At 44.1% G+C, this 16563-nt stretch overlaps 1 protein-coding gene across 1 annotated transcript in view; it reads right to left on the bottom strand.

Annotated features, from left to right (window-relative positions):
- Positions 1-16563, bottom strand: part of LOC126354568 (uncharacterized) — a 1114027-nt gene that overhangs the window by 528733 nt on the left and 568731 nt on the right. The window contains exon 7 of the mRNA XM_050004313.1: positions 7663-7786. Within this exon, the coding sequence (XP_049860270.1) occupies positions 7663-7786 (124 nt within the window). The remainder of the gene's footprint in view (positions 1-7662; positions 7787-16563) is intronic.

The raw sequence follows: 16563 nt of genomic DNA, 5'->3' as shown, positions 1-16563 counted from the left end.
TAAAAAAACAAAAGACAATTAACTGAGTATTTGTGCCACAATGATACTCTATCTTCGGCCTGCCCCATTTCTCAAGTATTGCTTTAAGCAAACAGGCTCGAGCAAACTTCTGTGAGGAATTGATTAATCAGTCAGTCAGTTGGTCAGTTCGTTAGGTTCCATCCATAATTTATATGATTAACCATTATGATGTGGTACTAGTCATTTTACATTCAGGACTCTTCGAGAACGTTTCTCGTGGAGAACAACAAACTGGAAAAAGTTCTTTAAAAATGGACTCAGTCTCGACCTGTTTTTGACCATCCTTAGACCCTAATACCATGATGGCAGGCGATGGCGGTGAATGGAGTGGCTGTTTTGACTCCACGTTGATGTTAGTGGAGTTACGACACATTACATATTCATTCACAAATGCGGCTTCGTGCTCAGCATTTTACAACTTTTTTAAATAAAGATTTGAATTAATAATTCCTAGCCGCTACCTTTTATAGATTACAAGAATTGTAACTCTTATTCGGAACAGAATGAGCTTTGAAGGCAAAACTTTGTCTTCAAATTTAACTTTGCTATGTGTAATTTGCATTGTGCATCCCTTTCTGTGTTAAAGACAATCTCAATGTAGAATAATGAATGTAATTTTTTCTTCTGATATTGTAATTAAGTACATCGTTGTGCATTTTGAACAGTATTGGGCTGCTCAGAACAAATTTCATCTACATTAACTACTACTTCAGCATCTACAGACCGCAAGCCACCTTATGGTGTGTGACGGAGGGTTCTTTCGATACCACTAACTGATCCCCCTTCCATGAATGAAATATGACAGTCGTTAAAGCTCCGTATGATATCTATAAGCTCTAATTTTCTTGAAACGTATGTGGGAGAAAGTAATATTTTGTCCTACTCTTCTATCAAGAAAAAGCTTTCGAAATTTCGACAATAAATCTCTCCGTGATGCACTACACATCCCTTGTAGCGTCTGCACTGCAGTGAAGTTCTCGCGCCAAGTAAACGATCCTGTGAACGAAACGTGTCGCTGGCTGTTCCTAGAATCTTCACGATCTCTTCTGTTAATCCTATTTGGTAAGGGTCCCAGACTGAGAAACAATACTCAGGAATCGGTCGAACGAACCATCTGTAAGCCACTTCTTTCGCGATGGAACAAATGTACTTTGAAGCACAGGTCTAAATGCCGAACACCTGAAGCAAATGTCTACAATATGATCGTAGGTGAGCACTAATATTATTCAATCAGCACTTTTTTTTAACTTACTTTCTTGAAGGTGAGTTAACCATTAACATTATTCTATATGACATTGTTGAATGATAATATGCAAATAAGTTACTGATTTCTCTCTCAGCGCAAGATTTGGAATAATTCTAAGTGCAAATGTGGCTCAACTAATCTGTTTTAGGAGTTCTAAAACGTGCTTTTTACATTTTCATTTCTCATCAATATGGACATACAAGAATTTTGATGTTTCCACCTTAGTTAACATTTCTTCATCATCTGTTACACTTATTGTTAGCTTAGTACCTGTCGACGTGCAGAACTAACTTTTTTTAAATTGAGAGAGAAATAATTTGCACAAAACCACAAGACGTAACAGTTTACGCAGACTCCGAAGCACGGTGTAACTCAGCATTTTTTACATTGACAAGCATTGCTAGAGGCTTGTTGGTTGGTTGATCTGGGGGAGAGGACCAAACAGCGAGGTCATCGGTCCCAACAGATTAGGGAAGGAAATCGGCCGTGCCCTGTCAAAGGAATCATACCGACATTTGCCTGAAGCGATTCAGAGAACCCACGGGAAACCTAAATCTGGACGGCCGGACGCAGGCTTGAAACGTCGTCCTTCTGAATGCCAGTCCAGTGTGCTAACCACTGCACCACCTCGCTCGGTTGCCAGACATGAAACAAGTGCTAAATGACAGATAAAAATCGTAGGACTGACTGCCCGAGACCTCTGGTTCTGTAGTCGGGCACTTCAGCACTGAGCCACCAAGCCATTGAACGAAAAATATTATTAAAGACCCCTGTAAACGATCAAACTCGTAAAATTCTCTGTTTCCTACTGACGGGATTGGAAACAAGCGCGCGGGCGAACCAAAATAGTTTGTCAAATTTAACCTCTAGAGGCAATCGACTCTGACAGCCGTGCGTGTTAAAGCGCCGCTTTACGGATGGGGTAGGTGTGCCGATCACGGATCGAATCCCTGGCGGATTGACATCGACATTAGGTGTGCTGACCAACCTGGATGTGGCTCTTAGGCGGTTTCCCACATCCTCCCAGGTAAGTAGCGGGCCGGTACCCAAGTCCAGCCTCAACCACACGATTCGTAAACATTTAGGAAACTTTCGCTCACGTTCACGTGAATCACACTACACGCAGACAGTTGGATACGCAGATTCCGGCCTGGGGTGTAATCGTGTAGCGACAGGAAGGGTATTCGGTCACCCTTAAATTAGCCGAGCCAACTTTAAACAACAACTGGACCCCGCACCTATACGTGACAAGGCCACAGGAAAAATAAGAACACTTTTGAAGCAGCTATCACTCTGTGCATATCTTTTCGCAGAATATTTTGGCTGTAGTGGGAATGGCTACCAATGCAGACAAAGAATTTCCTGGACTGTGTCTAAAAAGATGTTGGTCCAGTGACTGACTGAAGTTATGAGAAAATATACCCATGAAAATGAGCTAAAATCATACTACACAAAAACCTTGTGATTACATCAACTTTTCGGAATGGACAGTCAAACTTCTAAAGAGTTTTTAGAATTACTTTGCTCTCACATCGAAGAAGACTAAGTCATGCTAAAATCTGTTCTATTTCGTCCTCTAAATTCCATTAAATACGAAGTGGGGAAACTATACGACTACATCGTCCGTTTGTTTATTGTGCGTAGAACATCGATTTCCTTCTTTGTCTTCCCGCTTAATATAGGGTTGGGAAAGACAACACTTTTACCATTTGGCAGTCCCCAGTGCTTTTTTTTATTTTTGATCGCTGTTCCCACAATAGTGGGATACATTATTCATATAAAACTCTTTCTCGTTAAACAAGCGCGATGAAACCACAACACAAATGTACGACATCTTCGAAAATTGGCCATCAGTCGATATTTCTCTCAAACACGTGGAACACATCCGCACGTTGACTAATAGTTTGACAAACCTGTAATAGTTGGTAAATTTTTGATTGATTACAAGGTCCTTTAGAAAATCAAAGTGACAACTCGCTAAGTACGAAACTGGACTGGGGTTATAAATGCACACGATTCAGAAAACACGTTCAAACCTCGACATGGACAGCTGAAGCCGCAAGAACGCCGACTACCTCGTCATCTGGTCTGCAGCTAGCAGACCCCAGTCTCCAGGATGGGGCGAGGAACGGTGCAAACGCAGACCGCAGTTGACGACCTCCATCCTCCCAGTTCTTACTGTCTGTCTCCGGCAGTAGCGAAATCGATACCAGACACCGAGGAACGACGACGGTGCCCTGCGGAAGAGGTGCCCCTGGGACTGTTTGTTTGCACGTGAGACGAAACAGCAGGGCGGCATTAGCGCTCCTTTGTTCGGAGAACTCGAAACGGAGGGCAAACAGGGGCGGCGGAGATCTGCCAGGTAAACAGGCTGCTACGAAAAGGTGGCGAGGCACCAGCAGACACTGCAGATGAAACGCCGATAGCTGTCGGAAACGGTGCGGTTTCGCCGTTCAAACACAGTCAGGCGCGCATTTAGAGCTGCAGAAATAAAAGAATAAGTTGTTTCGACAAAGGCTCCGACGAAGGAAGATTAGAGTTTAACGTCCCGTCGACGACGAGGTCGTTCGAGACCAAACACGAGTTTGGGTTGTGGCAGAAGAGGAAGAAAAATCATACGTTTCCTTTTCAAAAGGAACTATTCCTGCTTGAGTCAAACGATTTAGGGAAATTACAGAAAACTTAAATATGGATGGGCGGACGGGGATTTGAATCGGCGACCTTCCAAATGCGAGTCCAGCTTCTTACCACCGCACCACTTCGTTCAGTCTGTAACAGTAAAGTACTATCGGAAAAGAAAATGGCTGTTTCGCCACCATTAGCTATGCGTAGCGATAGTGAAGCATCAGCAGCCTGTAGAGTGCAGCACCTCACCGCGTTACGCAGACGGCGACAGGTGGCTGTCTTCTGATCGAATCAATCAAGTAGATCGCTTACGTCTCGCGAAACAGTAAACGTCATACTCTATTCTAAAATCTCTCAGTACTACTGCTGTAAGTGCGTGAGGTGTTACAGCCAGATCTACGCCAACATGCAGTCAAAACAACACACGCGCACAATGAGACGGCAATGTGTATTTTATTTCAGCCTATAACTTAGTTTCATAAGAAAATAAATACAACACACTCTGCGGTATACTAATCTTGTGCTGTTGCCTATTAACTAAAGAACGCCTCCGCTAAAACCCTGCAATATCGCATTACCGGTTCTGACTCCTTGCGCCGAGATATCAACTCTCTCTCTCTCTTTTTCTTTAAGCGAAAAATAGTCAAAAACCGAAAGCTGGAGAGCTAGTAACGGATAGATTCTATAACAGGCGATCAAAACATCTCAATTCTAGGACGTTGCTGCAGTGTATATGTGACGCAGTGCGACTCCGATGTGGGTATATAAGCACCAACATGCAGGCAATGAGCCTGGCATTCGAGTCTTCGTACGCTAAATGAACAGGGCCAAAGTGCTATTATTCTTTTCTTGGCTGCCGAAGAAAAAACACGGTAGAAGCACAGTACAACACGGTGTTTTAGCAAAAGGGTATCATCAACCCGGTACGTCGGTGGGGTGATTGCCTCAATGCTCACGGGGTTTTGCCCGATTGACATACCGTTTCTTGACTGTCCGGCATTCGAACGGAAACTTTATTACCCTTACACATCTACATCCATATGATTACTGTGCAAGTCCCACTGACGTCTTCGGCAAAAGGTTCGCAGAATCACTTTCAGGCGATTAGTCGAACGATCCACTCTCTAATGTGGGAAGAATGAACACCTAAATCTTTCTGTGCGAACTCTCATCCCTCTCATTTCATTACGATGCTACTTACTCCATGTGTGGGTGAGACTCAACAAAATACTCTCGCATTCGACATGGAAAACTGGAGATGGAAATTTCGTGAACGAATCTCGTTGGAAAACGTCTTTGTTTTATTGTCAGCCCCAAATCACCCTGTATTACATACTTATTTCGCCGTAACACAATGGCAGTTGTCCTCCTCTGAACTTTTTCGATATCCTACCGTCAATGCCATCTGTATTCATGTCAGGAATTATCAGGAGAGACAGGAACCAGACTGGAACGGCAGACTTAGTTGCGACAGTGACTACCCTGAAGTGGACTTGGGTGCGTCATATAGCCAGGTTAATGGGTGGTACAGTTGGATCAAAACATTACTCTGCCAGAATCGAAGATATAAGGGAAGATAACCTAACAAAATGGGATGGGTTAGATATCCTCAGAGAGAAAATGCACGAACAAAGTGAACGCATATAGCTGATGATAGTCAGTCATACTATACAAAGTCTAGAGGAGACTTTGAAAGAAATCATTTTGGGTATTTGGTATCTGTTTCTCGGAGCCGCTGGTTGGCTTAAGCAAAAAGTTTGTGCGATGGCGTATTACGCGGCGGAAAACGTTCGTGATACAGCCGACTAGCACCTCTTCCGTTACCTCGAGCTTCGCCATACACAAGGAACATGTCTATGAAGCGGGAAATCGTGTACCTAGCCATATTTACTATATCGCAGTCGCACAGGCATTGAATGGGTCTCATAGTAAGGCATACGTTAAGTGATATCAAGTGCCGTCTGAAGTAGTAGGCGTGACCCCGTCTACCCTGTTACATACATCATGTGATCGAAAGTATCCGGACACCTGGCTGAAAATGACTAACAAGTTCGTGGCGCCCTCCATCGTTAATACTGGATTTATTATGGTGTTGGCCCACCCTTAGCCCTGATGACAGCTTCCAATCTTGCAGACATATGTTCAATCAAGTGCTGGAAGCTTTCTTGGGGAACATCAACCCATTCTTCACGGAGTGCCGCACTGAGGAAAGGTATCGATGACGGTCGGTGAGACCTGGTACGAAGTCGGCGTTCCACAACATCCCAAAGGCGTTCTATAGGATCCAGATCAGGACTCTGTGCAGGCCAGTCCATTACAGGGAAGTTATTGTCGTGTAACCACTCCGCCACAGGTCATGCATTATGAACAGGTGATCGAACGTGTTGAAAGACGCAATAGCCATATCCGACTTGCTCTTCAACAGTGGGAAGCAAGAAAGTGCTTCAAACATCGATGTATGCCTGTGCTGTGATAGCGCCATGCAAAACAACAAGGGATACAAGCCGCCTCCATGAAAAACACGACCACACCATAAATCCGCCGCCTCCCAATTTTACTGGTGGCACTACACACGCTGGCAGATGACGTTGACCGGGCATTCGCCATACCCACGCCCTGCCATCGGATCGCCACATTGTGTACCGTGATTCGTCACTCCACACAACGATTTTCCACTGTTCAGTCTTCCAATGTATACGCGAGGCGTCGTTTGGCATTTACCGGCGTGACGTGTGGCTTATGAGCAGCCATTCGATAGTGAAATGCAAGTTTTCTCACCTCCCGCCTAACTGTCACCGTACTTGCAGTGGATGTTGATGCAGTCTGGAGTTCCAGTGTGATGGTCTGGATAGATGTCTGCCCTCTTCAACTGTCGGCGGTCTCTGTCAGTCAACAGACGAGGTCGACCTCTACTCTTTTGTGTTTTACGTCTCCCTCCACTTCACTATCACATCAGAAACAGTGGACCTAGGAATATTTAGGAGTGTGAAAATCTCGTGTACAGAACGTATTACACAAGTGGCACCCAGTCTAATGACTGCTGAGGTCGCTGATATGGAGCACGTGCAGCACAATGCACGTAATATGAAAAGCTTATGTTTTTGAGGGTGTCTGGATACTTTTTATCACACAGTGTACGAGGACAAGCAACTCAGAGTTTTCTCTTTCCCTTAGCAGAAGTGGACGCTTTACACATCTGAATTGAAACCGTCGTAGAACGGAAACCTTACGTTTCCGGATACGGGTTCCTGTTCAAAATATTACGTACTCACTCCCCTCGATAAGTGCTAGACGTTTGTAATGGGACTTTTCGAACACCCTGTATAGTCAGTCTCGTTTTCACTTGACTGCCCTTACATATAATTTTATTTTTGTGTTCACAATTGCAGTGTTTTGTTTTCCACTAAGTGTGAGCGGCTTGGGAACAGTTTAACTGTATCACTTTAGGCACTGTTTAAAATATAATTGATGATCTGTATTTATTACATATTTTCGTAATTTTTCTATATTAATGTCCTATATTTTCATCAGAAGAGTTTTATTGTAATTAGTACGTACTTTTCGTATAAAAGTATACATGGGCAATATCCCCGACATTTTACAGTTAATTATTGCCACTGACGTACCAGCGACACTAGTGGAAGGATGTGAATGTGTTTTCGTGTCTTCAATGGTATCGTACTGGTGTATGGCCACCAGTAATTGGAGCGGTATTATAATAAGCGCCGTGAAAACAGCGTACACGCAGTGCGTCTCAAAAGTGAACTCACCTGAATGGACGGCTGGCGCGACGGCCTCTACGGTGAGGCAGCGGTTCAGGTTGGACTTGCGCTTGGCGCTCTTGTCCTTCTCGCGGCGAGGCCCAGAGTCCGACTGCGCGCTCTGGATCTGCTTCTGCAAAACACAAAACGACCTCATCAGCAGGGCACGACCCACAAGACTATATAACCCACCGCAGAGCGAAATCCAGTAACTTATGTATATACGTGGATTGTTTCTACAGTCACTATCAATTCCGTAACAAGGGTTTAAGTGAAATTACGACACACACACACACACACACACACACACACACACACACACACACACACTGGGTGTAAAGGGTTTAAGTGCAGATATTTTTACTGGTGACTGAGAACAGTATACTGAAAAACATGTTATCATAACGGCTTGCTCTTGCTGCATGGCTTTGAAGTACTACCCAACCTAAAAACATATTTCTCCTAATAGCTACAGTTATTAGTCATTTGCACACTAATAATTATAGCTAATAGGAGTGGTGTGTTTTTAGGTTGGGTAGTACTTCCAAGCACATGCGGCAAGAGCAAGCCATTATTGCTTACTTTCCGCTGGACAGTAAGTCAGGTATTCAAGTGCGTAACCACGGATGCAAAATAGTTAGCCAATGCTGGCAGGTGTAGTGCGCTTAGTGATGCAATTAAGACCGTACATAGAACATCAGGTAGTAAATTACGTGAAGTGTTTGTGGGAAGAGTTCAACGGATAGGAAAAAAAAACAATCAATAAATGTGTATACGTATTAAACTACAATATGTAAAAATATCAGCTTTTATCGATAGTTCATCATCGCTGACAATGCTGTTGTTTACAGGAAAATACGAATAGTCACTGGGCGATAGTAAGGAAACGCAGAAAAATTGTCAGTTCACATGTCTCTTTGAATATGTAAAAATGTGAGATAATTCCCATAACAAAGTGAGAACCCGATAGTTCCTGATTACAAGATCAGTGGTGAACACGTCAGGATTTTGATGAATTGAAATACATCTATAAATGTAATCTCACACAATACGCTGATGCAACAGATTCTAGAGTACTGTTGCAGTTTGGTTTACTTATGAAAAAGACACGACAGTAGACATCGAATTCAAAGACTCGATGCTCGAATCTTAACAGATCGGTATGGACCATCAGGAAGCGCAACAGAAATACTCTGGGAACTTAAATGAGAATCCTTGGAAGAAAAAGATGTTTTCGCGAAACCATTTTAGGTAAATTTATAGAAGCTTATACAAAAAAAGGGCTGTGCAACCAGCATCCTGGCACAATCATACATTTCCCTTGGCGGTCACGAGAATAAAAAATATATAGAGAGAGACATATAGCCAGCAATCTTTTCCTCGCTCAATATGCGGATGGATTGGGATAGAAATGAAGAATTTTCATACAATTCAATCAGAATTATGGTGGCTTGTAGAGGTTGTTCCAGGTATGCTGTGTTCTCTGTATCTTTCTAAACAGTAAGTGAAAAAAGTATTTAAACATGCAAATATATGAAATGTTACCCTTTCTGTGGAGTTATGAACATAATTTATTTAGTTACTTTCCAGAGCTTTACAGCAATGAGTTATAATATTTGTACCACAACTTTTTTTCTGTCCTGTAAGTCAATGACCGTACCAATAAATTTAACACGGTCACGCCAGCGCTGAGAAGTATGTTTCTCGCTGTGGGTCCTTTATCTGACGGCGGTGCTTTTCCTACTGCTTTCCGTGGGCCGGCGGCATATTCAAACGCCCTAGTCTATTATTTTAATATACTGACTTTACGTTTTGGAAATGGCGTAAGTCCATTCTTTTAAAACTAGAGAGATTACGTAAGACAATTTAACACTAAATTAACCTCAAATTATGCGACATCTCAGTTGTTCAGAAGCTCTGTCGTTGAAGGGTCACATAAAATTGTATTCTTTGCTAGTGTGTTGATTGCATGATTGGTAGACTCGAGCGCCAGCCACGGGTGGTACAAGCCGCCTGACGAGATACTCAGATGTGAGTCACCGGTAAATCAAATATCTAGGACTTCCTTTTGGAAGCTGCAAACATTCAAAATTTTGGGAGGTGGATGCAACATGCTCTACATAACTGGTCATGTTAAATGAGCATTTTTCCACCGTACATAGCCAATTTGGTACATCATCTTGCATCCACTTTATGAACTTTTCAAATCGCTTGTACCTTAACTGACAGAGTGTCTCTGCAAGAACTTCAGTTTCTCTTATGTAGTCGTCATGTTCATTTCGTCAGATACAGGAGGAAGTTTACTGTAATATTTCACCACTGGCTGGTGACAACAAGAGGGAGGCTTAGGCCACAAAAAGTACGTGAAACGTTCCGCTGAGTCAGACAGATACAGATAAACTAAAGTGTCTCCCACGCTCGGGAAGTGCGGCAACTGGATTGCGTCGGAAAGACAGCAGGAGGGATGCTTAGTGTCGCGAGCACCCGCGAACGCTTTAATAAAGCACAGGCATTCCAATTAAATACAAGTGGGTTTGTTGTCGGATGCTTTCTTGACAATTAACGAAGGAAGACAAACATATGAAGCACTATCTTGTCATTCGCTGTGGAGACAGCAGCCGGCGCTGGGCATTACCACAATGAGGAACAGCGTGAGAGTGAAGCGGTAGTTCATGGTTTATTTGGCTGCTGCCCCAGTATCAGAAATTTTCACCTTGTATGAAGACTGAGCGCCGTGACTTTGCAGCGTTGATCGTTAACTGGGTGGAACTGCAATTCGACCTATCAATGAAAGAAGATCCGACGCAAAATTAAGTAGCCTGAAAAATACAATGAGGGAGGCTGTGGACAAAACTGCCAAGCGGGAGGAGCCAAAATAAAGTCAGTTGGTAAATTGTAAACCAGACCGAGCAGAGTAGTTCAGTGCGCAATGTGAGCAGGAGAGACAGAGAGAGCAGACAGTCAATAGATAGTGGTCAGGCAGAGACCAGACAGTCACTAGTCGAAGTGTATAGGAGTCAGTGACGAGAAGGCGAACAGTCACTCAGAGAAAACAGAAGATACAGTAGTTCCTCTTTCAGAGGCTTGCCAACTTATTGTCGACTCAGTCTTCAGAGAGTCAGAGCTCTACTTTTATTCCGAAGTCTATCATCACTTGATGACGTATTCCTTTCCTTTCAATAACGAAAAATTTGCTTGCGGTCCAGTACTTCGGTCTTTAAGCATCTGGCTGCACTTTCTTGTCTGATCACATCCTCCAAAAGTAACATTAACACCATTTTTGCCAAACGGTTACCGCACACCATATACGACAGGAGCGTGTACACAAGAATGGCGTATCGGCAACGAAACGTGCTATACCCGAGCAGATTAAGTCGGCCATTATGGATGAGCGAACGGGTTATCCTCCCAGTTTATTATCCGAAAGTCACGGAACATGAAAGCTGCCACAACAAAGAGAGTGACTGGCGTTTGTACAGTTACGAGTTGTGTTTATGATCAGTCAAATTGGCCCAAAAATTTAATTTGTCTGTTGATGGTACACACTGAAGAGCCAAATAAACTGGTACATCTGCCTAATATCGTGTAGGACCCCCGCAAGCACGCATCAGTGCCGCAACACGACGTGGCAAGGACTCAACTAATGAATTAAGTAGGGCTGTAGGGAAATGACACCATGAATCCTACAGGGTTGTCCACAAATCCGTAAGAGTACGATGGGGTAGAAATCTCAGAAGTGTGTTCTTGGAGCCACTCTAGCAATTCTGGACGTGTGGGGTGTCGCATTGTTCTGCTGGAATTGTCATGTCCGTCGGAATGCACAATGGCCATGAATGGATGCAGGTGATCAGAGAGGATTCTTACGTACGTGTCACCTGTCAGAGTCGTATATAGACGTACCAGAGGTCCCATATCACTCTAGCTGCACACGTACCACACCATTACAGAACCTCCGCCAGCTTGAATAGTTCTCTGCTAACAAGCAGGGTCCATGGATCCATGAGGTTGTCTCCATACCTGTACACGCCCATCCGCTCGATACATATTGAAACGATACTCGTCCGGCCAGGCAACATGTTTCCAGTCATCAAGAGTCCAATGATGGTGGTGAAGGGCCCAGGAAAGACGTAAAGCTTTGTCTCATGCAGTCATCAAGGGTACACCAGTGGGCCTTCGCCTCCGAAAGCCCAAATCGATGTGTCGAATGGTTCGTACACTGACACTTTTTGACTGCACAGAACTGAAACTGCAGCAATTTGCGAAACGGTTGCACGTCTGTCACGCGTAACGATTCTCTACAGTCGTCGTTGGTCCCGCTCTTGCACGATCTCTTTCCAGCCGCAGCGACGTCGGAGATTAAATGTTTTACCGGATTTCTAATATCCATGGTACACTCGTGTAATGGTGGTATGGAAAGAGCTGCACTTCTTCGCTACCTCGGAGTTGCTGTGTCCCATCGCTCGTGCGCTACTTACAACACCACGCTCAAACTCACCTCTAAATAACCTGCCATTCTAGCAGCAGTAACCGATCTAAGAACTGCGTCAAATGATTCAAATGGTTCTGAGCACTATGGGACTTAACATCTGAGGACATCAGTCTTCTAGAACTTAGAACTACTTAAACCTACCTAAGGACATCACACACATCCATGCCAGAGGCAGGATTCGAACCTGCGACCGTAGCGGTCGTGCGGTTCCAGACTGAAGCGCCTAGAACCGCTCGGCCACAACTGCCGGCGACTGCGTCAGACACTTGTCTTATATAGGCGTTGCACCGCAGCTCTGTATTCCGCCTGTTTACATTCTCTGTATTCGAATAAGCATGCCTATACCAGTTTCTTTGGCGCTTCAGTGTAATAATAAATTGCAAATTTTTCCTAGTTTGAATCCTTCCATTAATTTCGCTTACTGCATTTATGGTGTCCAGATTGTGGCAATTTGCATATTAATTTCCATGATTCCAACTCGGTTTATTGGCTTTCTGACAGTACCTTGCCCTATTGTTCTTGCAACGGGTCCTCCCTAAATTTCAGCAGGAAAACTCTCCTTGACGCGCAGTGCCTGCCACTCTAGTTTTATGGGCGTATCTGTCATTTTCTCTTGCCAACTTAAAAACTTATCGGTGGTGAAACTCACTGCCGCCCGCCCTCTTGCTCCTGTCAATCCAACCTGGTTTCGTTCTCACACTGATGAGCGTAACTACAGAGTGGAATGTGCAAGAGCTCTGCGCGCATCTTCTTTCGTGGATGATTGACACTTATTTACGATACATCGCTGTAAGTTCAGCATGGCCTCAGCTATTCCTACAGTTACTTTTGTATGATCATTCCACTTTTCCACTTTAGGGCCTTCTGAACGGTTGCTCTTGGGTATTGCCAGTGAACTACCACCGATAGTGCACCAGAACAGAAACACTTTACGTTAGGATAACTAGTCAGTTTTCCTGTATTTCGTAATAGGCTGATCTTCTAGACCTACCTTCCTACAGACAATAGCCTCGAACGCTTCAATGGCACGGAGCCTCACACATTATATAGCCTATTCACCCAGAGCTGGGACGAAACGAAGTTTCACGTGACTGCCCACCGCCCGTCCTAGAAGCATGGGTGTGTTAAAATCTTTCGTATGCGCCGTGCAGTTGGTCGCCGTGCTGACGTCACAGCGAAGCGTGCATAGCTCATTAGAAATCCATTATTGTGAACTTGAGCTACAATGTAACGAAAGAATGCGCAAAAACAGACAGACGGCATAGCAGATTCAAACAAAGAGATTTTAACAACAGTGCCGCTTACAATAATGTTAAAGCAACGACAGAGCTAATTTCATTCTGTGGATTTCTATTTTCATTCGGGATTTTAACAAAACGCTCTTCTCTCTCATCTTTAATTCAGTATAATTTCCACATTTGAGTTTCGGCTTTTTCCACCAAATGGAGAGCACATTTGTTCGACTCTTCTGCAGTCACTGTTCTTAGTGCTTGTTATAATAGTTTTTTAATTTCCGACATTTTGTATATGCGATTTCTGCTTCAACATAGCCTTTGATTCTGGCTCAAACTTACTCCAAGGCATTTAATTCGCAGTGGCACAGAGGAATTCGAAGAACAATTTTCCCTACACTTTTAGCCATTTCATCTACTGTGTATTCGTTGTGTACCATTCTGTTTTCTTTAGAGATTTCTAGTAGTTCCTTCTTCAACATACTGTCTTCAAAGGCTATGTTTTTACATTGAGGTCCCGGCGGAGGTTCGAGTCCTCCCTCGTGTGTGTGTGTGTGTGTGTGTGTGTGTGTGTGTGTGTGTGTGTGTGTGTGTGTGTGTGTCCTTAGGATACTTTAGGTTAAGTAGTGTGTAAGCTTAGGGACTGATGACCTTAGCAGCTATGTCCCATAAGATTTCAAACACATTTCAACATTTTCTACATTGAAGTCATTGTGACATGTCTCGCTTATTGGAATTCGCATTAGGAACTTTTTCTTTAGGACAAGAATGGTACAACGCGTTATTAAGAACAAGGCGTTTTCCTGAAGCCGAGGGTGAGCATCTTTAAACCGCTTCTCTAATGTATCGGCGCGCGCACGTTTCCTCACGATAATCTCCACACTTTTTGGATTCAAAAATCCACGAACAACATTCAACGAAATCTGCTAGGATCTCAATGTGTGTAATCCCAATGTGAGAGTGATAATCAGGCGTTTGCCTTTGTCCGGTGGGCCCTTGTTTCCGGTGGATAATCCGGGCAGAAAGGCTTGTTTGTATGATTTTATGGCGTTGTCTATCCAGACGTTTTTCGGGTATTTCCTGCATTCAACGATAGTAAATGGGTCTTTCTTTATCTCTCAATAGTTTAATGGTTCGTAGATAACGCCGCCTCCCTAAAGTGATGTCATTCCTTCTTGCACGCTATCGCGTCCACGCCGAACATATTTAAAGTTGATTTCTTTTAATAATTTATAAGTTCTCCAAAACTTGCCCAAATCTAGATCTTCGTTCAGGGCAGCAAGCAATATGCAACTGTTGGTAAATTGTTACGATACTTTAACAGAAGAAAAAGAAATATTCATGTACGTTCCTTCGGATTTCATTTCTATCGAAGTCATTAACACTTTCTGAAAGCTTCTGTCGTGATTTTTCTTTCTTGGGATACTTCAAAGAGTGTGTAGCCTTTGTACTTACTTATCACACGATGCACTGAAGAAAGACCAACACTTATAGATGCAGCTGTTTTGAAAGCATCAGTCAGGTTGCTCTGCATACAACAGCTCCGCTTTATCCACATGAAGAGCCATGCGTTTCTGTGCAGAACTTAGTGACTTCTTGGGTGACTCGAAACTAACATGTCGGCCTCTCTCGCTGTATCCGCGGTGGATGACGTACAGAGGTTACTCGTACATCATACTAATGGGAGAAAAAAGACTGGCTATTCGGTGCTCACAGAAACAATGACTGCTGAATGTCATCGTGAACACTTATACTTACGCCAATAACCAAAAATGCTCTCAAACGTGATGAACTTTATAATCACGTTCTAAAATCACACACTAACGACTACTCACACTACTCTCACCGGACGCGGTGGAATCCTCTCCGCATGACATAGGAACAAGGCGTTAAGCAGGACAACGCTGTTTATGACGCTCTTTATCTCACTAACGGACAGACAGAACTGAATTTCACAACTCTGAATGGATGCGTGCTAATTTTTATAGGGGAGATTTTAATTCTCCAAAAAGGTCATCGTAAGTGAGCACGCATTATTCGGTTGTACAACTGCAATAGATGTCAATAACTGTATGCAATTTTGCTACTTTCTTCTTGAAACCTGGAACGACGAGGGCTTCTTTTGCGATCGTTTCGTTACCGTACAGCAATCCATGTCATCCACGAGTCAACACGTACTTCGTAACCAACGGTAGCAAAATGGCTCTGAGCACTAAGGGACTGAGTCATCAGTCCCCTAGAAGTGAAAACTACTTAAACCTAACTAACCTAAGGACATCACACACATACATGCCCGAGGCAGCATTCGAACCTGCGACCGTAGCGGTCGCGCGGTTCCAGGCTGAAGCGCCTAGAACCGCTCGGTCACCGCGGCCGGCACCACCGGTAACATCCACGTTGATCAAGGATACTTTTCTCGTGAGGCCATGTGAACCATTCATTTGTATCGTATTTTCTGTCCTTTTCTAGCTGTTTGGCTTTGTAACGAGGATACTGGAGAAACCAAAATGATTTTTCTGATACGTATTTTTTTTTGTCGGGGAAAAAGGTTCCATGAATACCAATGAAACGTCGTGTTCACGTATTTCTTGGTGCAAATTTTTCTACTAGGAAAGAAAAATACCGCACCGTCTCTTCGGAGCCGTACCTTGCAGATTCTCCTCTTAAACCGCAGCGGCAATTGCTGGAAACCGTCGCAGCTGTGTAGAGCAACACAGACACGTTCCGCAGGGCAAACTATCCGACGGTACGCAGTGCGCGACCGGCCGACCCCTGACATTCCAGTGAACGGAGCCGCACCACTGCTGCGAGCTTTCGCCGCTCTGGCCAGTCCTCTGGTTTCAAACGTCGCCTGCCCCACCAGCCACGTCATATTCACAAAGCCGGTGCCCGCATCTTTATTAATGAATTAGTCTCCGGCATCGCCGGAAAGGCTACCAGCGCTGACAACCGCCAATTACGGAGAAAGGCGGCGCTGTTTTTAATCACCCAGATGAGTACTGCGGTCGGCCGCACGTGGTCATCAAGTGTCACGGAATTGCACCGCCGCGAAGCCTACGCTTAACACGCAATGTAAAATTTACTACCGAGCGGTGGAAGCCGAAGTAGTATGATCTGGTACATCCCCGGAAAACGTGACAAAATATCGTCGCCGTGTGTTCAGCCGCCGGGCTACTCATCAACTCGCTT

The sequence above is a fragment of the Schistocerca gregaria genome, chromosome 3 (assembly GCF_023897955.1).
Source record: "Schistocerca gregaria isolate iqSchGreg1 chromosome 3, iqSchGreg1.2, whole genome shotgun sequence".
NCBI classification, from domain to species: Eukaryota; Metazoa; Arthropoda; class Insecta; order Orthoptera; family Acrididae; genus Schistocerca; species Schistocerca gregaria.
Note: the sequence above shows the minus strand (reverse complement) of the source record. Positions and strands in the feature narration are given on the sequence as shown.